The sequence below is a fragment of the Leptodactylus fuscus genome, chromosome 5 (assembly GCF_031893055.1).
Source record: "Leptodactylus fuscus isolate aLepFus1 chromosome 5, aLepFus1.hap2, whole genome shotgun sequence".
NCBI lineage: Eukaryota > Metazoa > Chordata > Amphibia > Anura > Leptodactylidae > Leptodactylus > Leptodactylus fuscus.
Window position 1 is genome coordinate 26,212,863 of NC_134269.1, and position 27,223 is coordinate 26,240,085.

Here is a 27,223-nt window from a genome sequence, read left to right on the forward strand (position 1 = left end):
AACCACTAGGTTACTTCAATGAGAACCAGTGTAGATGGCCACCAACATAGGCTGGAAGACACCAGACCTATCACCGTTGGTGGAGTCAATGGCGAACTAAGATGCTGAAGGCAGAGTGAACCAAAGGGATATCATGTGCGGCATTTGTCGCCTGTAGGAGTTGGCACAGACGACCAAGAAGCTTCCCAAGAAATCAACCGAAGAAGACTGTCCTGGAGAATCCTACAGGAGAAGGAGAATGTGCACCTGTAGACACTAAATACCTTAAGTTCTTTCCAGCCATTAACTAGAACTGGTTGTCTCCGGTTGTCCCCATCAGTTCCTGCATGTTACACCAGTACCTTAAAGGGTTTGCCCTCTTTGGACAACCCCCTTTTTTATTAGAAGACTCTCTTGACCTTAAGCTAATGATAGACTAAGACCTTCAGTGATCGGCACTGATCTAAGGGGGAAATGCCAAGTGTTCACTTTCCCTGCAGCACCACCGCAGGAGAAAAGAAGAATTACATGGTGCCTATTGATATGAATGGACTGCTTGTGCAAGTATAGACACCTCGGGTCCTCCAGATGATATTTTCCTTTCTATCATATACTGAATTTAAGGGTCTCCAGCGACCTAGGACACCCATCATATACCCTCAAGACAACAGATAAACCTCTAAATGGCCACTGAAGAAAAAAAGTCTCTTCACGTCAGAGTCCTCATGTGAACAGGTGACCTTTCTTTTTCCTTGAGAAATGATCAGATACCCCGAATTCTGCATATATAACCATATATATTGCGCTCGGTATACCCAGCCATGTCTAAAAATATAAAGTGCTAGCTGTAATGCAGATACATGCATATGGAAACATATTACTCTGCAGAGACTTCGCTCTCTCTGCACGTGAATTTGCATTTCTTGCATATTAATGCACACCAATTTACATAAATATGTAAATTGCTGTCTCGGCTAGTCAGGCAACTATAGGGTTAATTCTGGAGATGTAGGTTATGGGTTTCTGAAAGATAAGCTATTTTAATATTTGTATCAAATAACATATGTTCTTACCCTCCTATGTTCTCACTCATATTCCCCGGAGAGGAGAAACGGAACATATTTAACATAGAGACGGTGCAACGGGCCGTAGATGATATCGGGGAGGGGGGCTTCTTTATAATAAACGTCAATTAAGAGGGTTATAATATACACAGTGTTAACATTCAGACCCTATGCATTGGATACGGGGGCTGTAATTGCACATACACGTCCATAAAGGCTGCTCTGGACATACCTGGAGAGCGATGTGTATCATATATGTGGACATCAAGGTATAGATCGCCAAATATACCAAGGCCTAATGTATAAGAAAACTCCAAGTTATATAATAGCCTCTCAGTAGAGAGGGGGTCCCACAGCAAAGATCAAGCCACCCCCCATTCTAATACAAATTGTTGCCGCATATGGCAGAATGGATTGGCTTTAGTTGACCTTCCAACGCATTTCATGATCTTTGGGCCATTTTGCTACCCCCTTACTTGCTGACAATGCGGTTCCTGCAGGGTTCTTGCTACTTATTAGCCAAAGGGGATGGGCTCAATGTGGGCTGGGTACCCTCTATACAAGATGCCCAAAGCAGCCTAAAGGTCTACGCTTATTGGCTAAACACCATTGCAACCCTTTAAAACATTGTTCACCTCCAAGTGTAGTCCGTCTCATGACTTTGGTACAAATTAACCAGAGACCCCTAACCTATAGAGCCAACTGTTGTAGCCTTTTGGACCACTGTATTATTACAGGAGTAAAGTTACCTTGAAATAGTAACTCTCATTAACTGGGAATCCACCAAAAACATCTGGGTAGGGGTTCGAGCCTTTGAGCTTGGACCTACACAAATTATATACCAATTGCTGTTTCGATCATCTATTCTGTCATGTCCTGGTGCATTGATGCTTAGTGCTGAAGTATGGATCCACAAGAAGAAAGGATCCACCGATCTGCCAGAGGGTACCTGTCCACAGTTATAGTTACAAATGTTATAATACTGAGTAATGTTCCGTGACTGTAGATCAGATCCGAATCACAGTGTTGATTACTGTATATCTAATATCCCATAATCTCCTGACTGTAGATGATCAGGACTAGTGTTAAGGTGGTTAGGGACCAAGGTTTGCTTTGGGTTGAACAAGTTTGCTATGAACCACACCTTAAATTGGCTTAAAACATAGTGTAGAAAATTCTTAGGGCTCCAAGGAACCTATCTATAAAACATAGTGTAGAATACTGTCAGGGCTCCTAGGAACCTATCTATAAAACATAGTGTAGAACACTGTCAGGGCTCCTAGGAACCTATCTATAAAACATAGTGTAGAACACTGTCAGGGCTCCTAGGAACCTATCTATAAAACATAGTGTAGAACACTGTCAGGGCTCCTGGGAACCTATCTATAAAACATAGTGTAAAACACTGTCAGGGCTCCTAGGAACCTATCTATAAAACATAGTGTAGAACACTGTCAGGACTCCTAGCAACCTATCTATAAAACATAGTGTAGAACACTGTCAGGGCTCCTAGGAACCTATCTATAATACATAGTGTAGAACACTGTCAGGGCTCCTAGGAACCTCTCTATAAAACATAGTGTAGAATACTGTCAGGGCTCCTAGGAACCTATCTATAAAACATAGTGTAGAACACTGTCAGGGCTCCTAGGAACCCATCTATAAAACATAGTGCAGAACAATGTCAGGTCTCCTAGGAACCTATCTATAAAACATAGTGTAGAACACTGTCAGGGCTCCTAGGAACCTATCTATAAAACATAGTGTAGAACACTGTCAGGGCTCCTAGGAACCCATCTATAAAACATAGTGTAGAACACTGTCAGGGCTCCTAGGAACCCATCTATAAAACATAGTGTAGAACACTGTCAGGACTCCTAGGAACCTCTCTATAAAACATAGTGTAGAATACTGTCAGGGCTCCTAGGAACCTATGTATAAAACATAGTGTAGAACACTGTCAGGGCTCCTAGGAACCTATCTATAAACATAGTGTAGAACACTGTCAGGGCTCCTAGGAACCCATCTATAAAACATAGTGTAGAACACTGTCAGGGCTCCTAGGAACCCATCTATAAAACATAGTGTAGAACACTGTCAGGGATCCTAGGAACCTATCTATAAAACATAGTGTAGGACACTGTCAGGGCTCCTAGGAACCCATCTATAAAACATAGTGTAGAACACTGTCAGGGCTCCTAGGAACCCATCTATAAAACATAGTGTAGAACACTGTCAGGACTCCTAGGAACCTCTCTATAAAACATAGTGTAGAATACTGTCAGGGCTCCTAGGAACCTATGTATAAAACATAGTGTAGAACACTGTCAGGGCTCCTAGGAACCTATCTATAACACATAGTGTAGAACACTGTCAGGGCTCCTAGGAACCTATCTATAAAACATAGTGTAGAACACTGTCAGGGCTCCTAGGAACCTCTCTATAAAACATAGTGTAGAACACTGTCAGGACTCCTAGGAACCTATCTATAAAACATAGTGTAGAACCCTGTCAGGGCTCCTAGGAACCTATCTATAAAACATAGTGTATAACACTGTCAGGGCTCCTAGGAACCTATCTATAAAACATAGTGTAGAACACTGTCAGGGCTCCTAGGAACCTATCTATAAAACATAGTGTAGAACACTGTCAGGGCTCCTAGGAACCTCTCTATAAAACATAGTGTAGAACACTGTCAGGACTCCTAGGAACCTATCTATAAAACATAGTGTAGAACCCTGTCAGGGCTCCTAGGAACCTATCTATAAAACATAGTGTATAACACTGTCAGGGCTCCTAGGAACCTATCTATAAAACATAGTGTAGAACACTGTCAGGGCTCCTAGGAACCTATCTATAAAACATAGTGTAGAACACTGTCAGGGCTCCTGGGAACCTATCTATAAAACATAGTGTAAAACACTGTCAGGGCTCCTAGGAACCTATCTATAAAACATAGTGTAGAACACTGTCAGGACTCCTAGCAACCTATCTATAAAACATAGTGTAGAACACTGTCAGGGCTCCTAGGAACCTATCTATAATACATAGTGTAGAACACTGTCAGGGCTCCTAGGAACCTCTCTATAAAACATAGTGTAGAATACTGTCAGGGCTCCTAGGAACCTATCTATAAAACATAGTGTAGAACACTGTCAGGGCTCCTAGGAACCCATCTATAAAACATAGTGCAGAACAATGTCAGGTCTCCTAGGAACCTATCTATAAAACATAGTGTAGAACACTGTCAGGGCTCCTAGGAACCTATCTATAAAACATAGTGTAGAACACTGTCAGGGCTCCTAGGAACCCATCTATAAAACATAGTGTAGAACACTGTCAGGGCTCCTAGGAACCCATCTATAAAACATAGTGTAGAACACTGTCAGGACTCCTAGGAACCTCTCTATAAAACATAGTGTAGAATACTGTCAGGGCTCCTAGGAACCTATGTATAAAACATAGTGTAGAACACTGTCAGGGCTCCTAGGAACCTATCTATAAACATAGTGTAGAACACTGTCAGGGCTCCTAGGAACCCATCTATAAAACATAGTGTAGAACACTGTCAGGGCTCCTAGGAACCCATCTATAAAACATAGTGTAGAACACTGTCAGGGCTCCTAGGAACCTATCTATAAAACATAGTGTAGGACACTGTCAGGGCTCCTAGGAACCCATCTATAAAACATAGTGTAGAACACTGTCAGGGCTCCTAGGAACCCATCTATAAAACATAGTGTAGAACACTGTCAGGACTCCTAGGAACCTCTCTATAAAACATAGTGTAGAATACTGTCAGGGCTCCTAGGAACCTATGTATAAAACATAGTGTAGAACACTGTCAGGGCTCCTAGGAACCTATCTATAACACATAGTGTAGAACACTGTCAGGGCTCCTAGGAACCTATCTATAAAACATAGTGTAGAACACTGTCAGGGCTCCTAGGAACCTCTCTATAAAACATAGTGTAGAACACTGTCAGGACTCCTAGGAACCTATCTATAAAACATAGTGTAGAACCCTGTCAGGGCTCCTAGGAACCTATCTATAAAACATAGTGTATAACACTGTCAGGGCTCCTAGGAACCTATCTATAAAACATAGTGTAGAACACTGTCAGGGCTCCTAGGAACCTCTCTATAAAACATAGTGTAGAACACTGTCAGGACTCCTAGGAACCTATCTATAAAACATAGTGTAGAACCCTGTCAGGGCTCCTAGGAACCTATCTATAAAACATAGTGTATAACACTGTCAGGGCTCCTAGGAACCTATCTATAAAACATAGTGTAGAACACTGTCAGGGCTCCTAGGAACCTATCTATAAAACATAGTGTAGAACACTGTCAGGGCTCCTAGGAACCTCTTTCTAGATGTCTAAAGCAGACACAGCTAAAGTTACGTGAAAGTGAATGTGACATGTACGTCTATAGACAAACAAATAGTAAGCAGAGGATACAAACTCCGAGTGTAACCTTGCACTGCCACTTGCTTTTATGCATTTAACATTTAAAACGATGGTTAATGTTGGTTATATTGTAAAGAATTAGCCTGTTTTGATCGCTTGTAAATGTTACAGGGCTTATTGTTGTTTGGGAGACACATTTGGAGTAGCATCAGCAGCAGTACAGTAAATGGAAGATGATGATAAAGGGAGACGGGGACAGCGCTATTCGGAGGGATCAGTCGGAGGTTTTTGAAAATCCTCACAGATCCATGCCATCCAAACAGTTTGCCCTGTTTACCCTATAGCCCTCAGGAGATTGCACACTGTGTATACAAGATTGAATGCACTTGATAAAGGGACTTTGCATCCCAAAACGCGTTGTACCTTTTTACCCCAATAAACAAGAATACTAAACCTATCCATTGGGTGGACTGAATTGATCCATTGTTTAAGAGCACGATTTGTCCATTCGCTGCCCAAGGAGGTATCCACTGGGCATTTGTTTGTTTGGTTCATTTGAACGTATTAGGACAAAGACGCTGCCACCCTCGTTTGGGTCTATTATGTGCTCACATGTGGTTGTGACCAATCACAACCCCGGAAGGTAAGAGGCCAATCAGACTCTACAATCTTCTATCTAATTGTATCTGTATTACAATCAATACGTCCCTACCATACTACACTATTGTGCGGCTCAGTGTTTCTTTCCTCTGTTTTGTGTTTCTTGAGTCTCTAAGAATTCTATGGAGTCAGAGTTATCTTCTGGACTATAGGTGCATTCTAGGTATAACTGTACCTGCAGGCAGCAGGGTGACTGCTTCTTACTCTAAGGACGTTAGCTCGGGGTGGCAACAGTTGTGCCTGTTGTTGTAGCTGCTGTGTTTCAGTTGCCTCTTGTGACTCCAGGTGGCCACTGTGCTGGGCCTGGCTGCTGCCGCTTTTATTGATACTTGGGACTGTGGCTCTAGTGGAGGTCGGACTGTAGCTCTGGTGGAGGTAGGACTGTGACTCTAGTGGAGGTCGGGCTGTAGCTCTGGTGGAGGTAGGACTGTGGCTCTAGTGGAGGTAGGACTATGGCTCTAGTGGAGGTCGGACTGTAGCTCTGGTGGAGGTTGGATTGTAGCTCTGGTGGAGGTAGGACTATGGCTCTAGTGGAGGTCGGACTGTGGCTCTAGTGGAGGTAGGACTATAGCTCTGGTGGAGGTTGGATTGTAGCTCTGGTGGAGGTAGGACTGTGGCTCTAGTGGAGGTCGGACTGTAGCTCTGGTGGAGCCCTGGCTGAGTGAGGTGGATTGGGAACAGGCACAGGTCACCTGAGTACACGTGTGACTGGCAGATGCAGTGGTCTCCTTAAACATTGTGTTGAGCTGTGTATACAACCGATCCTGATAATATTCTAATTTTCCTTTCCTTTGGGAAGCAGGGAATTCCCCCATTTTGTCTTTATATTGAGGGTCTAAGATCACTGCCAACCAGTTCTCATCCCTATGCTTGATGCTAATAATACACTTGTCTCTATGTAAGCAGCAGTGTATACAGCCTGCCATGCTTGCTAGCGTATGCATAGACCCAGGGGCCTGCCATGATAGGTGTGATGCACAAAATAGAAAAAATAAAGAAACACTCACTATTTCCGAAGGATTTTCATGCACGGACCATCCAAATTAATTCCCCCGGCTGGGAATGTGAAGCCACTATAGAAACCACGAGGAAAGTAGGATTCCAGTAGTCCTTCGATGTATTAAAAATTCATAACATTTATTGAAACAAAGTTTAAAAAATATATAGGTTCAGTCAAAAAATCACATGCAGTATCTGATGGAATAATGCCAATAAGTCTAGCTGCGCTGTTAAGACTGACGCGTTTCGAGAGCGGATCCTCTCTTAGTCATAGTCTATGACTAAGAGAGGATCTGCTGTCGAAACGCATCAGTCTTAACAGCGCAGCTAAACTTATTGGCGTTATTCCATCAGATACTGCATGTGATTTTTTGACTGAACCTATATATTTTTTAAACTTTGTTTCAATAAATGTTATGAATTTTTAATACATCGAAGGACTACTGGAATCCTACTTTCTTCGTGATACCTTTTCATGGAAACATGTCTTCCACTACTACCACCCACCCCTCTAAGAGCTTCTCTGCCACCCTGGCAAGGTTTTTTGGATGTTGGACCTGAGAAATGGCTGGAATTATTATCACCCAGGTCCTATCCGTAACAGAATCATTATTGGCAATGTCCTCATCTTCCCCACATTTTTCTGACATATTACGGCCATGCACACCCTCAGAATCTCCAGATATCCCCCTATCTCCCCTACCACAATGACTACTAATAGTAGTACCTCACCCTCTGCCACTACTACCTCCACCACAACAGCCATGTCGTCCTCCTCTGCTTGCACACAATGCTAACTGTTCTCATCTAGTTCATCAAAATGAGGAGGAAAACTGCTCTGACTAGGAGAAATAGAATTTCTCCGCTTGTGTCACATCACTACAAGGGATCTGTAGTGGATCAAACAATGTGAAGGAGACAAGGTTGACAGTCCAGAAAGGAGGTTTGTTTTTTTGTTTTGTTTTTTTTTAGAGATTAGCACAAGCCAGACTATTTATTTGGTGAACACAGTAAAAAAAAAAAAATAAATAAAAAGGTTAAAAAAAAAGTAGAGGCTGCAATACTGAGTTTATATATTAACACTTCATCATTATATATATTTTGTGACCAGAACATTAAAACCCCATTAAAAGACAAGAGTCTAGATTGTACACTGGGTGAACAACACACACACACACACACACAAAAGCTTAAAGAGGACCTTTCACCATTTTTCACACAGGCAGTTCTATATACTGCCGGAAAGCTGACAGTGCGCTGAGTTCAGCACACTGTCGGCTTTCCCGAAGTGTGCCCCCGGTGAAGAGCTTACGGCCGCCCGGTACCGTAGCTCTTCTATGGTCAGAAGGGCGTTTCTGACAGTTAGCCAGGAACGTCCTTCTGCCTCGCTGCGCCAATCGCGCTGTGCTGTGAGAGCCGGGAGGAACGCCCCCTCCCTCTGCTCGCAGTACTCGTCCATAGACGAGCATTATCAGGGAGGGAGGGGGGAGTTCCTCCCCGCTCCACAACACAGCGCGATTGGCTCCGCGAGGCAGAAGGACGTTCCTGGCTAACTGTCAGAAACGCTCTTCTGACCATAGAAGAGCTACGGTACCGGACCGTAAGCTCTTCACACCGGGCACACATTGGGAAAGCCGACAGTGTGCTGAACTCAGCCCACTGTCAGCTTTCCGGCAGTATATAGAACTGCCTGTGTGAAAAATGGTGAAAGGTCCTCTTTAAATAACCCTATGTGGCCATAATATAACCTCAGGTGTTTGGAGTCGTGTGCAGACTGACCCAATGGACGGAATTGCCTGAAAATTTGTATGTGTGCTAATCAAGGCATGGGGAAACGGACGGCATGAAAAAAAACAAAAAACCCTAAAAATCATCACCAACAGCTTCCTCGTGACAATGACACCCGCATGACATTTGCATTAATGTTTCTGGATACCAATTGGCCATGGAATATCCTGTGGAGCGACAAAGCGCATTTTTACCTGAATGGAACGGTCAACACACAGAACTGTCACATACGGGCCACCAAAAACCCACGTGCGCTCGAGGGGGTTCCGCTGCATTCACCCAAGGTGACCGTTTAGTGTGGGTTCATCTCATCGTTCATGATCAGACCATTCTTTTTCGAAGATTTGGGCCCAACTGGGGTTGACACCTGTTCCGTCACAGCAGCGAGGTACCGGACAATGCTGGAAACAGTGGTCGTTCCCCAACTCCAACAGCGGCAGTGTCTGCAGACGATCACCTTCATGCAGGATGGAGCCCCTCCTCACATCGCAAATCCTGTGAAGAACACTCTTCATGCACATTTTCCCGATGACAGGATTTTGAGCCGCTCATTCCCTATAGCGTGGCCACCACGCTCTCCGGATCTCACTCCTTGTGATTTCTGGTTGTGGGGACACTTGAAGGAGAGTGTATATCGGGGAAATGAGAAAACCCTGCCTGACCTCAAAAACTGCATCATGTTGGAAGTGCGCAGCATCTCACCAGAGATGTTGCACGCAAGCATTGAGCATGTTCTGCATAGGATGACCATGCTCACCATGCATGATGGCGGCCACATTGAACAGTCATGCTAGTCGGTGGTCCAAATGGGACATCCCCAAGTATCGACAGACGGGTTTTGCACCGCGAGCTCACTGTACAGCGCCACATTATCCCCTGGTAGGGAGTTTTCGTATAAAAATTTTAATTTTTTTTAATTTTTTTCATGCCGTCCATTTCCCCATGCCTTGATTAGCACACATACAAATTTTCAGGCAATTCCATCCATTGGGTCAGCCTGCACACGACTCCAAACACCTGAGGTTATATTATGGCCACCCTGTATATGTGTGTGTATCCCACTGCTCAAAAAAAAAAATGACTACAGTGAATTTTTGTAGATTAAAAATTGCTTCATTACAGACCAGTGCAGAAAATAAAACAACCCTTGAAACTGCATTTTTTTTTTTAACAGAATTGTCTTGTCCGTAAGAAGTATGTTTAAAGTAATGTGTATATAGATGAAAGGGCTGTATTGCACAACAGGCAGACAAATGAGATATTTGCACAGATTTGCCCTTAGACCTTTGGTCTTATCCTGTTTCTATTCATTTCTAGCACTCCATTGCATTTTCTGACCCACGCTCGGTATGATGCAGTGGGATGGATCATAGATGTGTTTGCATGTCCACCATTACAGCACCTAAAGGCTGATCATGAGTGTACAACCTTATATAATCCATACGACATCCGCCCTGTAAGGTCCACCTACTACCGCCTATTGGCTGAAAGGCTGTCAGGTGGTGCTACAATGTCACACACGTGTCTCCTCCGTATTTCCTGGTCAAACACCAGGCAGCGGCCATTTTTGTTCACCCGAGAGGAATTTCCCAAATAAATACCAGAGGTTCTACGTGTGTATTATCCATATTTTATCATAAAAAGAACAAGCAGAAACATCGTTTATACAAAATTTCTTAACATGAAATTTAATCTTGATGGACATCTCAAATAAAACCAAAAAAACGACAGAATCATTATTAGTATTTTTGTCTTTTTTTTTCCTTCTAACAAAGCGGATATCATGAAAGCAGCACTGTAAAAATCTAGAGAAACCAGAGATTGGTCCACGTTCTATCACAGGTATTTCCTTCTTGTCTACACATTGAGATATGTCGCTATCAGTAGGTTTGGGAGGTCCGAAAAGTCCAAAAAGAAATATTCCCATTGGCACACACAAACAGAGCAAAAAAGGTAAAAAGGACATGTGTTAAATTATTACAATGGCGGAACACAATCGTACGGAACATTTTGTATGGCCAACAAGTATTGCTTGATGGACTTGCTATTGAAAAGTGCTTTATGTTGTCATCCGGGTGCTCGGAGATCTCGTGGCGTTGGGTCTATGGATTGCACTACCTTAATGTAGGGTCTGTATATGGATGCTCCATATGGAGAATGGAACGTGGCCCTTGATGTACCATAAAGCTATATCCATACCTACGTTAGTCTGTCCATTCCTCCGGCCAATGAAGAGCTACCGACGCGCAACAGCAGATCCCGAGCGACCCCTATTGAGTATAATGGGGTCAGTCCGGTACAACTATGGCTGAATTTTTTTTTTTGTCCAGGATTTCTGCAAATAGAGACACCAACGTAGGTGTGAATGTAGCATAACTGTATGGTAAACATTCTCTAAATCAGCGACAGGAGATGCTAAAGAGTCACTAGGAAATTTCCAAAATGGGCACCTTGTTTAAAAAGGACCTGAAATCTCTCCTGATTCCTGATCAATCTAAGAATTCATTACATTTTGCAATAACCTGTGCCGTTCCTCTGTTGTTCCTCCTACAAATTAATAGACAAATTGACCAGTTGGGGGCGTCTTCAACCCCTGTCACACTCTGACCAATCAGTGCTGATATGACCAGGCTCTGTAGAGTGAAAAGGCAACACCATCTTGTCATTTCTAGGAGGAGTAACAGAGGACCAGTACAAAAAGATACTCTAAAAAATTTTATTTTGGGGAAATTACATGTATTTTTTAAAACAGACATGCCGTGAGAGTCCTTATCAGGCCACGGCACCACGTTGCAAAAATGCTGAGTTTTGGCGGTGGCGGAAACATCACGGCAAAAAAGCTGCATTTTACCGTATCAGCAAAGTGGATCCCATCGCAGTATGTCACGTATACCTATGGAAACGCTGGCGGTTTACCTATAGGTTTTTCGGCTGCGGCTCGCTACGTGGGGACTTGGCCTTAAAGGGGTTTTCAGGAACTTTTTAATTGACGATCTACTCTTTAGATAAGTGGGTTCCGATACCCAGGACAGCCGTGGATCAGCCGTGCTGTGGCAGCGTAATTCCCTGTGCACCACTTCAGCTTCACAGACCATGTGACGTGACGTTCACGTGACGTGACGTAACGTTCATGAATCACATGGCCTTCAAGGGAAAGGGCTGAGCGGCAATACCAAGCACAGCCACTGTATAATTTGAGGCGCTGTGCTTGGCACCTAGTGAAGAGGAATGATCTTCAAATGACTGATCTGCAAGGATCTTTAATGGATGACCTATCCTAGGGATAGGTGTTCGATTATAAAGCCTGGAAAACCCCTTAGCTAATATGACCATATTGCGGCCTACAAAGGTTGCCCAACTCAACGACTAGAACCCTACGTAATCCAGATCTCTTGAGTATAATATTCCTAGTCTGTCTGCAGATTTTGGACTTGGATTATAAGAAATAAAAGTGCCCCCTAGACACGTCAATATACCTCTATGGCATCGGGTGACCGCTTCTTACTATAGGGACGTTAGGTCGGGGTGGTACCAGTTGTAGGATCGGTACGGGTTGTTAGGTACGGGTGTTGATCTGTGATCGAGGAGCAATCTAGGGGTGTGAGTCCAACCTTGGGTTTAGATGCATGCAACCCTACGCGACCCCCTACTGTCCTCCGTCACACCGCGGCTCCCGTCACCCATGTCAATATTTATTATTATGTTGATTTTTTTTTTTCTACCTCTAAATACAATAAGTTACAAGTTTATTCAATTAAATAATGTAAAACATATTAAAAATTAAAAAAAAAAATTTAAGCATGTAAGCAGAAACATACAGCGCAGGAAGCAGATTATCCGCCGAGATAATGGCGGCACAGTCCTCCCTGCCGATACCCTGTTCGGTTCCTTTTGTAAAACGCTTTGTGTGTTTTTTTTGTTTTTTTTTTTGTATTATTTCTTCTCGAGGCTCAAACATAAAATCGGTATCAGAAAAAAGTTTGTTGAAAATAGAAATAGTTCTTTTTTTTCCTACAAAGAAGAAAAAACAAAGAGTATCCAAAATATTCCTTGTAGTTGTCCGAATTTCCAGCTCTGTACAGGACTCCATTGAGTTGTTCCACCTAGTAGACATCAGTTGCGTTGTATCCTTACGGGTCGCTTCTCCTTGCTAGGAAGGATGGTGGATCTCCATGGATAAGGACCAAGAGGTCTTCTCCTCGCTTCGAGTAGATCCCACCTCGGATGTGGACCACAACACGCAATGTCTTCATGCTATTCCTCTGCTTCTCATAAATATACAAACAGTCCAAAGGTTCCTCACATCGGTGGGACCACCAGGCCGGTCATGGCTGAAAATAATCCAAAAATACGAGGACAAGGTTAATTGGATCCATAAAATTACCCAAAACATTGCTATAGATCCACAATCTTCTACGACAAGGATGGATATGAAAAATTAGAGAGAATTTAACTCCGGCCTACATATGGGTGAAGCCTTATAGCAGTCTGAAGCGACCCATCATAAGAGGAAAGACCATAGTCATACAAAAATAGATAGTGGGCCACAAAAATTTGTATTCCTTGGCTTGGCACACAAAAATTTAGTCGTAGTGAAGGTAATCGTCTTATTTCCTGGTCCTCAGGACAGGAGGTCACATGACACAGAGGAGGACCAGAAGGGGGTAGATAATTCATAAATACACCGCTATAAGGACTACCTTCCCTACAGTTATGTACCAGACCAAGGAATAAAATATTTTGCGTGTGTGTTCCTTTAAACCTTCCCCATTAAATATAATAATCACATTTGTTTCTGAAATATAAAAATGAATAGAACTTACTAATGTGTTTTATTTATTCCATCTGCATCTGCCTAATATTAGGTTAGGTTAGTTGTTATTTGGGCACGGTATGGTGGTGTTATTTGGGCACGGTATGGTGGTATTATTTGGCCACTGCATGTTGGTGTTATTTCAGCACTTTATATTGAATTGGTTTCATCATTGTAGGTTAGTATTATTTCAGCACTATATGTTGTTATTATTTGATCACTTTATTGTGGTATAATTTGGTCACTGTATGTTGTTATTACTTGAGCACTGTATGTATGTTGGTGTTATTTGTTCATTGTAGGTTAGTATTATTTCAGCACTTTTATGTGGGTATTATTTGGTCACTCTATGTTGGTATGACTTGTGCACTGTATGTTACTGTTACTTGCTCACACTATGTTGGTATTATTTCAGCACTTTATGTAGGTATTATTTGGTCTCTGTATGTTGGTATAATGTGTGCACTGTGTGTTACTGTTATTCGGTCACAGTATGTTGGTATTATTTCAGCACTTTATGTGGGTATTATTTGACCACTGTACAGTGGTATTATTTCAGCACTGTATGTGGGTATTATTTGCTCACTGTATGTTAGTATTATTTTAGCACTTTTATGTGTGTATTATTTGCTCACTGTATGTTGGTATAACATGTGCCCTGTATGTTACTGTTATTCAGTCACAGTATGTTGGTATTATTTCAGCACTTTATGTGTGTATTATTTGATCACTCTATGTTGGTATGACTTGTGCAACGTATGTTACTTTTATTCGGTCATAGTATGTTGGTATTATTTCAGCACTTTATGTGGGTATTATTTGAGAACCGTATGGTAGTATTACTTGGCGCTTCTATTTAGTGCTCTATTTTGCAGCACTATATAAGATTGTTATATGCCGCCATTTTTCTTTTGTGTTTTTATATTTCTATTTCTTATACCTGAATGTGTGAATATTCTTTATTCTCTCCACATTTTTACTCTTCATGGTAACATTACGGTACGCCACAATATACAAAGCAAACACGCCTGGCTAGGGAACATACAGTGAGGCTTCCCCGATCAGAGAGATTGGCGCGGTATACGGTATGTAAGATCCAGTGTTCTCTCCAGACTGAGTTTCATTGTCCTGTATGACGGACAGGCTTACATATGTACACACAGCCCGCGCTCTATCTGATGTGTAACACGGCCCGGTTTCCTGCTTGGCTCCACATCTTCCCTCTGCCCTGCAGAGTTTTGCTGGCAGTGAAGGGTTGAGGGGAGATCCCTGGGGTGCGAGAGAGACCTTTCTGAGCCCAGCGCTGAAAGACCGGGCCTGGGAGTGAAATCAGATCCCTGGATATTCCCCAACCTCTCTACTGCTCAGGTTACCATCACAAGCTATAACCGCTTCACTGCCAGAACACGTATATACCTACAAACAGGGTCGTACAGTCTAACAATACCAAATGGACATGCAACATTGTGTAATATAGGTCCCTAATCATGTAATAATACCGTATAGTAATACCGCAGCGGATGACATTGTATTAGCTCGTTGTGCATTGCATGTGTCCATATGAAATTTTATGAGTCGCCCTGTCTGTTTCTCCCCTAGTCAAGCAGAACCGCGCGGCACCATGCTGGGATTCCTGCCGAGATCTCCCAGCAGCCTCTCTGCTCACGCATCTGACAGACCTGCAAGTCCCAGCGGAAGAGGGACAGGGACACTCAAGTAGAACTAGCTGGGGCTGCAAGTCACTTGTGTACGGTGCCAGGCCGGGTACATAGCGAATATCATGTCACTAGTCTACATATCCGATTATAGGGCCGTGTTCACAGCTGCAGATTACATAAAAAATCCTGGACATAATAGCGCAGCATGCAGCACTATTTTACCTAGTATAATGGCAGGCACCATGATGGAAATCAGATGTACGCCATTATAGTCAACGCATACGGTCGATGCAGCAGAGCTGAAGTTGTCTGTGTCAGTATTAAGATTTGTTCTTGTTTGCAAACTCCAAATAGAAATGGGTTTAAGGCTCCACATAGCGAAACGCAGGCAAAAAGCACTGCGGGGAAACGTATTGCGGTTTTTTCACGCATCGCTTTCACAGAAAGTCTGCAAAGATTTCCTCCGTGGACTTCTGCTTCAATTACACCTATATGGAAACCGTCAGCATTTCTGTAGGTATAATTGGCATGCTGTGATTTACAAAAACACAACGCTTTTAGGAATCGCAGCATTTCCGCCGCAGATATTTTTCTGCAATGTTTAGGTGGGATTAGCCAGAATCCCATCCAATTTGCAGGTGCTGTAAAACATTGCGCTACGTGGGTCCCTGCCTAAATTTATATAGCGATGACCCAAGGGTGAACCTGTCTGTCTCGCCGCCCGAGGCGGACGACAGAAAGCCGCCCCCATCCCCCCTGGGAGGAGGGGGCGGAGCGAAGGGGGCGGGGTGAAGCAAAGGGGGGCGGGCGGAGTGAAGGGGGCGTGGCGGAGCGGCGTTAGCAGGCAGAGAGCAGGCACGGAGAGGACCTGCTCTCTGCCTGCCGCTCGGTGACGCTAAGCCAGTCCAGGAAAGCTTGTCCTGGACTGGCTTAGGAGGAAAAATGCCGCCCTCCCCGGGGCCCTGGCATAGCGCCGCCTGAAGTGGTCGCTTCAGGTCGCCTCATGGGAGGTGCGACGCTGGGATGACCTATGCATAGGTGACTGGTGGAGGTCTGACATCTGGAACCCCACAGATTAAATTCCAAGCACTCTGCCATATATTGTATAGTGGCTGTGCTTGGAACTGCAGCTCAGCCCCATTCACTTGAATGGGACAGAGCTGTGATGTCATCAAAAAAGGGAAGAGTGATGTCATCAGTACAACAAAGAGGCTCTTCAAGTAGCTGCTTGGTGGGGGTCCCTACCATCACATATGGATACCCTAAGGACAGATCATCGACATATACATCACACAAAACCCCTTCAATGTTCCATTGTTTTAGACATTCTGAGATTCGGGGGTGTCCTCACCTCTGAAACCGTTACCATTTCCACTAGAACAGGCCGGAGATGGGGAACCCTGCGGTCGGATAACTGGGGCGAAGGCACTCTTCTGTTTCATGGAAGGGAAGACGGAGGAGGAGAAAGGCAGGATGGAGGAACTTCCAGAAGACCCTACAGGTGGGCTGGAGGGCATGACTGCAAGAGAAGGAAGGGATGAGTGTCAGTCAATGGAGTGTATGTATTACTGCACATATGATCCCAGCGAGGCTGGAGGGACAGGTCTATGGGCCCACTTTACAACAAGCTGGGGTGTCCGTATAGCATAGCGTTCCCAATTTCAGTATGGGAGTATGGAGTATGGATTCCATCTATACAATGGCCAACTATAGGGTACTCACTGCCATAGGGTGACGTAGTAGGTGAGCCATTGATGAAGCCTGGAGACCCGGGGACCCCCAGGTTAGACATGGGGACGTTGCTGTAGCCGTTCATGCTGTTGCTAGGGGTGCTGTAGTTAGATTGCTGAGGGGTAGAACTTGTGGAATAACCACGTGGGGAGATACTGCTTGTATTCCTTATGTAACCTGTGGAGGAGACGCAAATAATGGTCAATTACAGGCAAGAAGTAAAGAGTAAAGACTATCAAAGACGTGAGATCTGGTAGAACGTCGCCATACAACTGCCCGATCCTTTTACCCCCAACATCTAACACCTTACTATATACACAGCCAATGTATATGGCCACCTTAGGAAAACGGACTCCATAGTCAAGGGTTGTATGACGTCACTTACCCTGATTATTGGCCTGTGTTTCCGAAATTGTGACTCCCAGCTGGCCACCATAGGAATTAATTCCCATCATGCCACTGTGTGCGGGAGAGCTGGAGAGGGTAGGGATCTGATTGTGGTTGCGGGGGACGCTGTATAAAGCCTCGGCTATGTCCGCCGCTCTCTTCAGAATTATGTCCTGCTTGGAATAAGAAGGAGAACATTGTCATCATGGAAGGTCCAAGACCAGAACATGAGCGACAGGCATCAAGGGGTGAAGGATGGCTACCTGATTATTATGTGGGGTCCCATACAAAGCTTCCACCAAATCTGCTGCCCGTTTGAGTAGCATTTCCTATGGAAAACAGAAGACAATGAAGAAGTTATTCCAAGGACCTGTGGACACCCAAGTCAAGGGATTACTCGCGGCATTGAATGGAGCTGTCCCTGGTCCTGATCCATTACGATCGTGATGAGCTGGCCATACATGTTTGGATAGTTGTTGATCGATTGCTTTTTTGGCCAATGGCTATCCCTCCTGATAGTCCTCCAAATATATATACACAATGGACTTGGCCATATGGGCCTGTGATCTCTATAGTGAGGAGAATAAGATGCTGCCTGTTACATTGGTGGTGACTTGTCCACCCTAAGGATCAGGCATGTTGGTCTTCCAAGTTGGGAGACACATCAGAAAATTGGACGGTCCCACTGACATCTCCACATCTGGCCATTTATAAGATTCTTTTTGGTTTACAGAGACAATTTTGTGCCTTTTTGCCTGGGAGTTCACAATTTCCATTTTCCTCATTTTGCTTAAACGCTTTATCCGAAAAAATTGCAAATTGGCAGAAGGCGTCCTTGAAGAAAGTCGTATAAAACATCTGCTGTGAACATAGGCTTCTCTTGTGGGAAACTACACCGGCTTTACCTTTGCAAGCCTCTCGGGGTCTCCAGGATGTCTTGGGATCACCTTCTGTAACCTCTGGAATCCGTAATCAATCGTCGGCTCATTTAATGCTGTCGAGAAAGGGAATAATCAGGTTAGTGTTCATGTAAATGGATGTAGGAAGGAAAAGAGTCACCGACGTATCCGAGGACGTGATCATACTCTAATATTGGTCATATAAGCCAATGGCTCGTGGTTAGCCAACTTGATTATCCTGGAAAGTCTTAAAGGGGGTGTCCAGGGCAGTCTTTATTACTTTGTTCCTCTAGGAATGCTGTGCCTATTGGTTTCGGGGTAGTTCCAGTCCCGGGCCACACCATCGCCACCAACACCTTCCCCGGCACTACGCCTGTTTTCACATATGGACTGGCAGAGTAAAGACAGCCCCATAGTAGAGGTAAGTACATGTGGAAACCGCACTGGAGAGAGGAGGTAGAGCGACCCAGGAGCCGGGTGTCTGTTCTTAGACAAAGAGGCAAGTCTGGAAGTAAATTTTTCCATTCTACCCAATTATAAAACACGCATTCTTGGTTGTGCTAAGTGTCAAATTTGCTCGATCGTCGATCGGGATCCGATCTTTCCCGATCCCGATCACTCAACCCTACACATGACCAATTTTATAGACTATCCTTGGTTGGCCATGGTCATACATTATTTCCCCTTTATTATTTCCTATAGGTCCTACATCCCAAGAATTTGGATATATTTTTCAGGCGATAGATATTCCCATATACCGTAGATCAATGATTTCTATGGAGTAAAGAAGTCCCCCCTCCTAAATCTTGAGGACCACTAGCTTCATTAAGCCACAGCTGATCTATGTGAGTGTCCAGGGGTAAAAAAATATTCAAGGGGCCCCAATTTATGGGACTCCAAAACATGGGATCCCATAGCAGACAGAAATGGGTCCCACATTTTTTGTGTTTTTTTTTTTTTTTTTAGCAAACTGAACTGTAATACTTTAAACAGGATGGCCAGTAAAGCCACCACCATATTGGACCCAATGACCCAACTGGATGAGTCTGTATTTCCTATAGGAACAGAGCTGAAGGTTGGACAGGTATGGCGACACTGTTTTGCCCATATATAACTGGCCACTATTGTCAACTCTCCCCAGGCAGCCAACTCTCCCCAGGCGGCAGATACTGGGAAAAAGTAGGATGAGCTGAATTTCAACATATCCAATTGGGGACCCCAAGGACGATATTGCCAATGAGGTACAAGTATATCCCCTTCTCCATATTGAGAACACATGCACTTCCAGTCAAGCTGAGCTTGAGCGTATATGGACAGATTCGGAGGAACCGTCGTCGGTCCAATGAGAATTTTTGCATTGTGTATGGCCAACGTCAGTCAACTTTAGGTCTAGTTTCCTCCCATCTCCAAGTTCCCATGTCCTAAATGAGATCAAAGACTTCTTCGCACAGCCCATTAGATTGTTAGCTCTGCGGTCCAGAAACACTAAATCTATATACTCCGGCAGTATATCAGTATCACAGCCTATAGTAACCCCCGCTTCTTGTTTATCTATGAGCAACATCCTCAGATTAAATGAAGAGAGAAGGTCACATCCCCGCAGTAGCCGCGTTTCTATTTACTTTTTATTAAGTAATTACAGGGAACATGAATTTTAATATAACAAGAACCAGACGAGAGGGAATATAATAGAAAAATCTAAAAAAAAAAAAAAAAAGTAACGTTGGCTAAACTTAGATTTTCTCGGATCCCAGTGGGCATGTTTAAGCAGTTTAATAATACCCATTTCATCTGTCATTGAATTGCAAACCCCAATTGAATTAAGCTGGATGAGATTTACTGTATATCCTGGGAATGGCGGAAGATGGAAGCCATTCTATAGCACATTATGTCCCGCCTGTGACTCGCTCCGCTCGCTGACACACATTACACCTTGCAAATTGATGCAAAATAGGTGTTTTCACCATAAATGTTTTCTTATAGACTACAGCAGCTCCTTCGAGACGCCGGCGTTCCCAATAATGATGAATGGCCGCGGTGATAATTTGTCACCAAGGTAAAGTGTGAAATATCGACCGTTAACTCCAGATGAGACTGATAAAGTGTAATTTTATACCGTTCTTAGGATGTTGTTTTATTTATATCACTCTAGGTTTGTGGGGTCCTCAGTTTTACAAAACGGTTTTAGCACCATGGCCAATGTAGGGGGCAAATGTGCCGCAATCGAACCGAAAAAGTGGTTTATGGTACTGTCCGCGCGCTAGGGTTAGTACGTGTTCTAGATTGTTTTTGCGCCTCACTCCAAACTTGTCAAAAAGGAGGCATGGCTAAGTTGACCGAAATTTTTTTTCGACATGCACCACAATTTTGCTCCAATTTTCCCTGAAACTGTAACTCACATCATACATTATGGTTCACATAGTCAAGGGAGTACTATAATGGAGGGCAAAGATAAAAATGATGCCCCATACCCTACTGGATAATACCACCACTCTCTCAATCACCAAATTTAAGGTCTACTTTCTGTGATCTTTGGATTATCCTTGTTTGGCTGTGGAGAGGACATCTCTGCGCAAGTTTCGGCCAACTGAGTTGGGCCCATTCTCTCCAGGGACCCATAGGAGATGTTTGGGCTGCCTCTATTGTAAGTACGACCTTACATGTCGAGTAATGTTTGAAGGGTTTATCCAGGACGATGATACTGAGCTCCACTTCCTTTTCTCAGGAAGTGACATCATGTCCATCGGTCACATGTCCATGCTATACTTCGGTATGTGATGTCACTTCCTGAGAAGAGGAAATGCAGCTCGGTATCATCGTCCTGGATAAACCCTTTAATTGTTATTCGACATGCGAGGTCGTACTTACCATAGAGGCAGGCCAACCAGCCGGGAGAAAAACTCAGTTGTTGGCTAAAACCTGGGCAGAGATTTCCTCTTCACTTCTCAGGAAGTGACATAATGTCCATTGGTCACATGTCCATGCTACACTTCAGTATGTGATGTCACTTCCTGAGATGATTAAGTGGAGTTTAGCACCATGGTCCTCGATAATACTTTTAAGCTGGCCATATCCCTTCAATGTACACCCGATTCCCCCATACCCATACAGTCTAGGTTCATCAGAGTATGGGGGAGAGCAGGATAAGTCACTAAAAGAGAATAAAGGATGTCGAAATTCAACTTGCCCAATCCTTTTCCTTGATGGATGAGTTGGCACAACCTATATACATACAGTACATGAGTATATAAGTAGCAGCACCTACAAAAACATAAATGGATTTGTCCACCCCCTGCCGGATGATGTCACCACTGTTTATTTCTTCAGGCTGTCTCCAAACAACACGTTAAATATATATGACTTGTGTTCACCGCTATATTTACCCGTGTAAATAAATCTCCCTGGGGCTCCTTTGCAGAATTGTTTGGATTTGTACGATAGAGTCACCTCCACCACACCTGGGATGTGTCGTGGCGGTGTCTGTACCCGGATGGCATGTGGAGTGATGAGCTGTAAGAAAGAAAGGCAAATCCATTACTAAGTAGACCGGACAAAGTGGCCAAATGGGCACCAAAGTGGTGTGTGAAATGGGAAGGTCCTACATCAAAAATATACATCATGGAATCCCTATAACTGGTAAATATTTGGGTATAGTATATGCAATAAACTAAATTTTAGCACTCAATGCCAGTCTGCTGCATGGAAAGCTTACAAGATATTGGGTTGATATTACTGTATTTTACTCCATTATGATGGAATTTCCCCACTGGTGGAGGCCAAGTGGATGGACGTCATCATTTTTCAACCACTATCTTCAGACTACCAGTTAATGGGCTTCAGATGATATCCACGGCGTCTTACTTACCTCACTCCAAACCAGCATAGTCCCAAACACCACTTGAAGACCATCAAAGAAGTTGTCCCCAATGATAATGACCATGGCACCTCCGGTAGTCCAACCTTCACTTGGACTAATGGCTTTGATGCATGGAGTGGCTGGAAATAGATAACAAAATGACTTGTTAGTCAGAGACGGAGTCTTTTACTTCACCTCATCGGTCATGTCCTTCATTGTTTTTGTCCATATCATACGTTGGTACCGATATTACATGGGTATAACATTCAGTATCTGGACAGTAATAAGATTGAGTTGTCGGAATATGACATGGACTATGTATGATAGGCATATACATGTTATACATGAGACTGATCGCTTTGGAAGTATATCGAATAATTTACAATTTAGATTTCTACTGGGTCCAAGTCTCCGTCAAAAATGGACAAGTAAGGCTCTACTCAGATGGCCGGGATGTAAAGCGGGACATATTTTATGGCCATTTTGCACCCATGTGGCACCTCTTTTCATGGATGGCTCAGTCTATTGAGCGACCTGTGAAATGGGCAAAAACGGAGGTCAGGTAAATAGCCCCACAGAAATTAAGTAACCTAATACCACCATGTGATGGCCATTAAAAAACATCCAACGCGTGGCCGTTAACTTTGCATAGAGCTTAAAGAACATGTCCAGTTTTTTAACCTTTTATATGTATAATATAGACACGGGCCCTGATGTCCAAAGCTGTCCTTAGAACGACATGTTCTCCAGATAGATGACGTGCACATAGTAGGATGTATCTCCATAGGGTTCGCAGGCCGAGGGGGGTGGGGGTGTATAAAGTTGAGCTGTCAGGACAAGGGAGACCTCGCACCTGCGCTGGGGCCCACTTCATGTTTTTGCTGGGGAATTGCAACCCTAGATTTCACACTTAGGTTCTGAGTTTCCTTTTCCACATTCTTTTTCTGGGTGTGTGCAAACTACAATCTCATTTCATTACAGAGTAGTGGATTACAACCAGACACCAGAATACGGTATATCTTGTAATGGAAATACTCCTCATACTCCGGCCAACAAGAATCCAGAAACCCACCAAAAATCAGTCCGAGGCAGAGAACTTGTATGGATGGTAAGGGATGGAACTCGGGATACTAACTGGGTGGTGGACCAAGAGCGAAGTGAACAGATAAGAGGGATATGGATTTCATGGAATGGATTTCAGGGAATAGGATTGCTAGAAATTGTGTTGAATTTTTTTGGAATTTTTCCAAAATGTGAAATAAAATATTTGAAGGGAAAAAAAAAACATAAAACAGGTGCTGCTAGAAAAACAAAGAGCGAGGTCATTCGGAGAGCGCTCGTACGTGTAAATTAGATTGTAAGACCCTGGAGGGGGGAAAAATACCTAAATATAAAGCATCAAATAATACAAATATATAATAATAATAATAATAATAATAATAATACCAAGTGTATTATTTATAATAATAAGTATTATTATTATTATTATTTTTATTATCATTATTATTATTATTACTTTTGCTATGACTATTTTTATTTCTTCTTTCTTTTATATAAAGAATCAGAAATCTAAATATATAATAATATCAATAAAATAATAAGAAGTTTTACATTTATAATAATTATTTCTACTACTATGACTATATTATTCTTTTCTATAAAGTAGCACACAGTCATAATAATAATAATAATAATAAAATAAAATTAAATGTATAATATTTATTATTACTGTTACTATATTACTGCTATTATGGCTATTTTTTATCTTTTATATAAAGGATCACACACTATAAATATAGTATTATTATTATTATTATTATTATTATTATTATTATTATTATCAATAATAATAATAATAATATTATAAGAATTTATAAAATTATAATCATCACTATGATTATCATTACTACTATATTACAACTATAACTATTTAATTTATTTTATATAAAGTATCACATAATTCAAAAAATACAATATAATAATAATAATAACAATAACAATAATAATAATAATAATAATAATAATAATCTCAAAAAAATCATCAAGAGCTCCCAGGTCATCACAATGCTCAAAAGTGAACAACTTTATTAAGTTATAGCCCTATATCCCTGGTCAGAGCACAGTCTGATCAATAATAATCAGCAGAAAACTGATAAATAATAATAAGTATTATTAATGATTATGAATAATAATAATAATAATAATAATAATAATAATAATACAATATAATAATTTTCAAAAATTTTACTGTCACTTATTTTTCCTGGTGCTGTTCTCAAAATTATTTATTCAATATAGTTGTGATTATTACATCACTATTACAATTGTTGTTGTTATTAATATTATACATATTTTTATTATTATTATTATTATTATTATTATTATTATTATTATTATTATTATTACTTTCAATTCAATTTTATCTAAAAAATAATAATTCTTAAAAATCCTTTAGGAAAAAACTATTATGCCTACACATATAAGGTTCTGTCCAAAAATATATAAAATCAACCCTTTGAGGAAAAAAATATAATTTCTACCTAGAAAGGGATTTCTATGAATAAAGGGTTACTTCCCATTCAGAGAGAAATAAAGTCAAATGACTAATGTAGAAAATATTCCAAAAATTTGGGATGTGCACAAATGCCTAATAATTGTCTCTAACCGGTGTGTATAATATAGCCACCATAAACCATGGGGCCCTAGTCTGTAGACTGTCGTACCGACCTGCGGGGGGTTCCCTGTCCAGGAGTCGTTTTTTTTCTCGAATGTTTTATTATATAATAATTTATTATTTGATAAATTTTTGGAAAAATATTCGTCATCTTTCCGACCTCACAGCAGACCCGAGTCAATATTAAATAATTTTCCCTCAACTATTCGCAAATTAAACTCTGCCATAGGAATCCAGACCAAAAATGAATCAGCAAGTAGTAAGGAGCGAAGAAGTTTTTTTGTGTTCATCACATATTTAGTGTTTTTATGGTTTCTTCCCCTTCCATATGGGTAGGCCTCACAACTCCATTTTCCATCAGGAGCCATAACCAGCCTCAATCTATCACTCGGCTTCCAACCACTGACAAGGTCAAAGGTTCCTCAGATCCCTGGCTGGGTTCCAGAAACGAGCAGCCAGTCAATCAAGTCCAATCAGTTTAACCAAAGCTGGACTCCAGTCTAGCCCCGCACCCTGGGATTTATTTCCACCATTTGACCGCCCGCCGGGGGAAAATTAACACCACACTAAATTCCTCACTGATTCAATCATTCTCTTCCAGTTCATTAATTCCTCACATGGTTAATACAAGATGTGTTGAGTAGGAATAACCCGTCTAACAATACAGGAGTGATATTGGGACTACGAGCCTTCTAAGAACGCGTAAGACTAGGGGTGGGGGGGGAGGGGTTCTAGATCAGACGGCGAGGAAAGAGTTAACTGTCCCCATCTCGAAGTAATGAATGGGACATTTTAAGACCGACTCTATATGTAGTCGTTATAACCATAGAGCTACTGGAATGAGGATTTTATCGACAACCCAAAAATATCAGGATGGCACAAAAATATTACAAAAATATTATTATTATTATTATTTTATATTGTATTAAAAGTTTTTAATATCAATATTACTCATATAATATGTAATATACTTATAAAGATTGATAGGGTGACTTCAAAATGGGGAAAAGGTTCACATCTGCGCGGAATCTATGTTGGAGACTCTTCCACAGAAACTACCGAAAATCGGTGGAAAATAAAGTCCTTCACGGAGAACTTCTCTCTCCACCAGTTTCCATTGTGAAACGACGGACACCCAATGGACACTCGATGGACACCCAATGCACACTCGATGGACACCCAATGGACACTTGATGGACACCCAATGGACACTCCACGGACCTCATTATCCGCCAATGTCCATGTGTAACCACTAAAACAGTGGTCCATCTCTCCATCATTTGGGTCAACTGGGGGACTGGAACAACGGAGAAAGTAGCGCAGATGAGAACCTAGCCTACGCTAACTATGCCAGAATTTGGGCCCAATTTATACCTAAAACTGGGTGTACATGCCTCACACCAGGTTTATTATGCCTTTTATACACTTTTGTGACTCGCTAGACTAAGAAGTCCATCTTAGATGGAAAGGCGTGCCGCTTACTGTAAAATGTGACGCAAAATTGGCACAAAAAAATAGTCAACTAAAAACTGGTAAAAAGTTAGGTAAGTGTCTAAAAATGGGACATGATGAAAAAAAATTATCAATCACTGTAAAAAAAATTAAAAAATTGACAAGGATAGTCTATTTCTAAGCTGTTGAAATTTAAAGGGATTTTCCAGGCTTATCAATCGATAACCTATCCTTAGGATAGGTCACCATCGGTTTAAGAGGGTCCGACAATCGGGACCCTCACTGTTCAGATGTTACTGTTATCACTTCACAGAAAACCAAGCACAGGCCATATGTGACATGGAGGCTTTGTTTGGCCGCTGAGCCTCATTCACTTTAATGGGACTGAGCTGATAAATTGCCATGTGACCAACGAATAATATTTTGTATATTTTTAACTCAAATTTTAAATCTAGGTCCCTGTGGATAACAATAGATCTGTCCAAGGAAGGTATATATGCCTACATTATAATATGTAGTATCTCAGTATATTAGCTGCTAACTCTGGGGAAACCTGACAGTAAGTCCTTAATTTTCCTGCAGCGCCCCTACAGACAAAATGGAGCATTTCACAAGTCTCATTCAAACCAAGGGGTTGTCTAGGTTGTCCTTTGAACTGCTCTCCATTCTTACAGCTAAGAGATGAGGATCCCAAACAGAGGACCCCTCTACTATTATTGTGGCCGTTTGAAATCCTGAAGAAGTACGAAGCACCTTAAAGGGGTTGAACCTTGGCCAACTATCAGTAGATCACCATGGGTATGACTTCAGAGACCCCTGATGGTGGATTGTAATCGTACATGGTACATGGC

At 42.2% G+C, this 27,223-nt stretch overlaps 1 protein-coding gene across 4 annotated transcripts in view; it reads right to left on the reverse strand.

Moving 5' to 3' along the window:
* Positions 1 to 10,612: 10,612 nt before the first annotated feature.
* Positions 10,613 to 27,223, reverse strand: part of EBF2 (EBF transcription factor 2) — a 74,584-nt gene continuing 57,973 nt past the window's right edge. For 2 of the 4 annotated variants that reach the window (XM_075272676.1, XM_075272674.1), the window contains exons 9-16: positions 22,256 to 22,386; positions 21,774 to 21,900; positions 18,397 to 18,485; positions 17,755 to 17,820; positions 17,490 to 17,664; positions 17,096 to 17,281; positions 16,725 to 16,892; positions 10,613 to 13,233 (exon numbers count right to left, since the gene is read on the reverse strand). In XM_075272676.1, the coding sequence (XP_075128777.1) occupies positions 13,202 to 13,233; positions 16,725 to 16,892; positions 17,096 to 17,281; positions 17,490 to 17,664; positions 17,755 to 17,820; positions 18,397 to 18,485; positions 21,774 to 21,900; positions 22,256 to 22,386 (974 nt within the window). In that variant the 3' untranslated portion in view covers positions 10,613 to 13,201. Of the gene's footprint in view, positions 13,234 to 16,724; positions 16,893 to 17,095; positions 17,282 to 17,489; positions 17,668 to 17,754; positions 17,821 to 18,396; positions 18,486 to 21,773; positions 21,901 to 22,255; positions 22,387 to 27,223 lie in introns of all 4 variants that reach the window. The other 2 variants (XM_075272675.1, XM_075272673.1) reach the window with 1 other exon arrangement.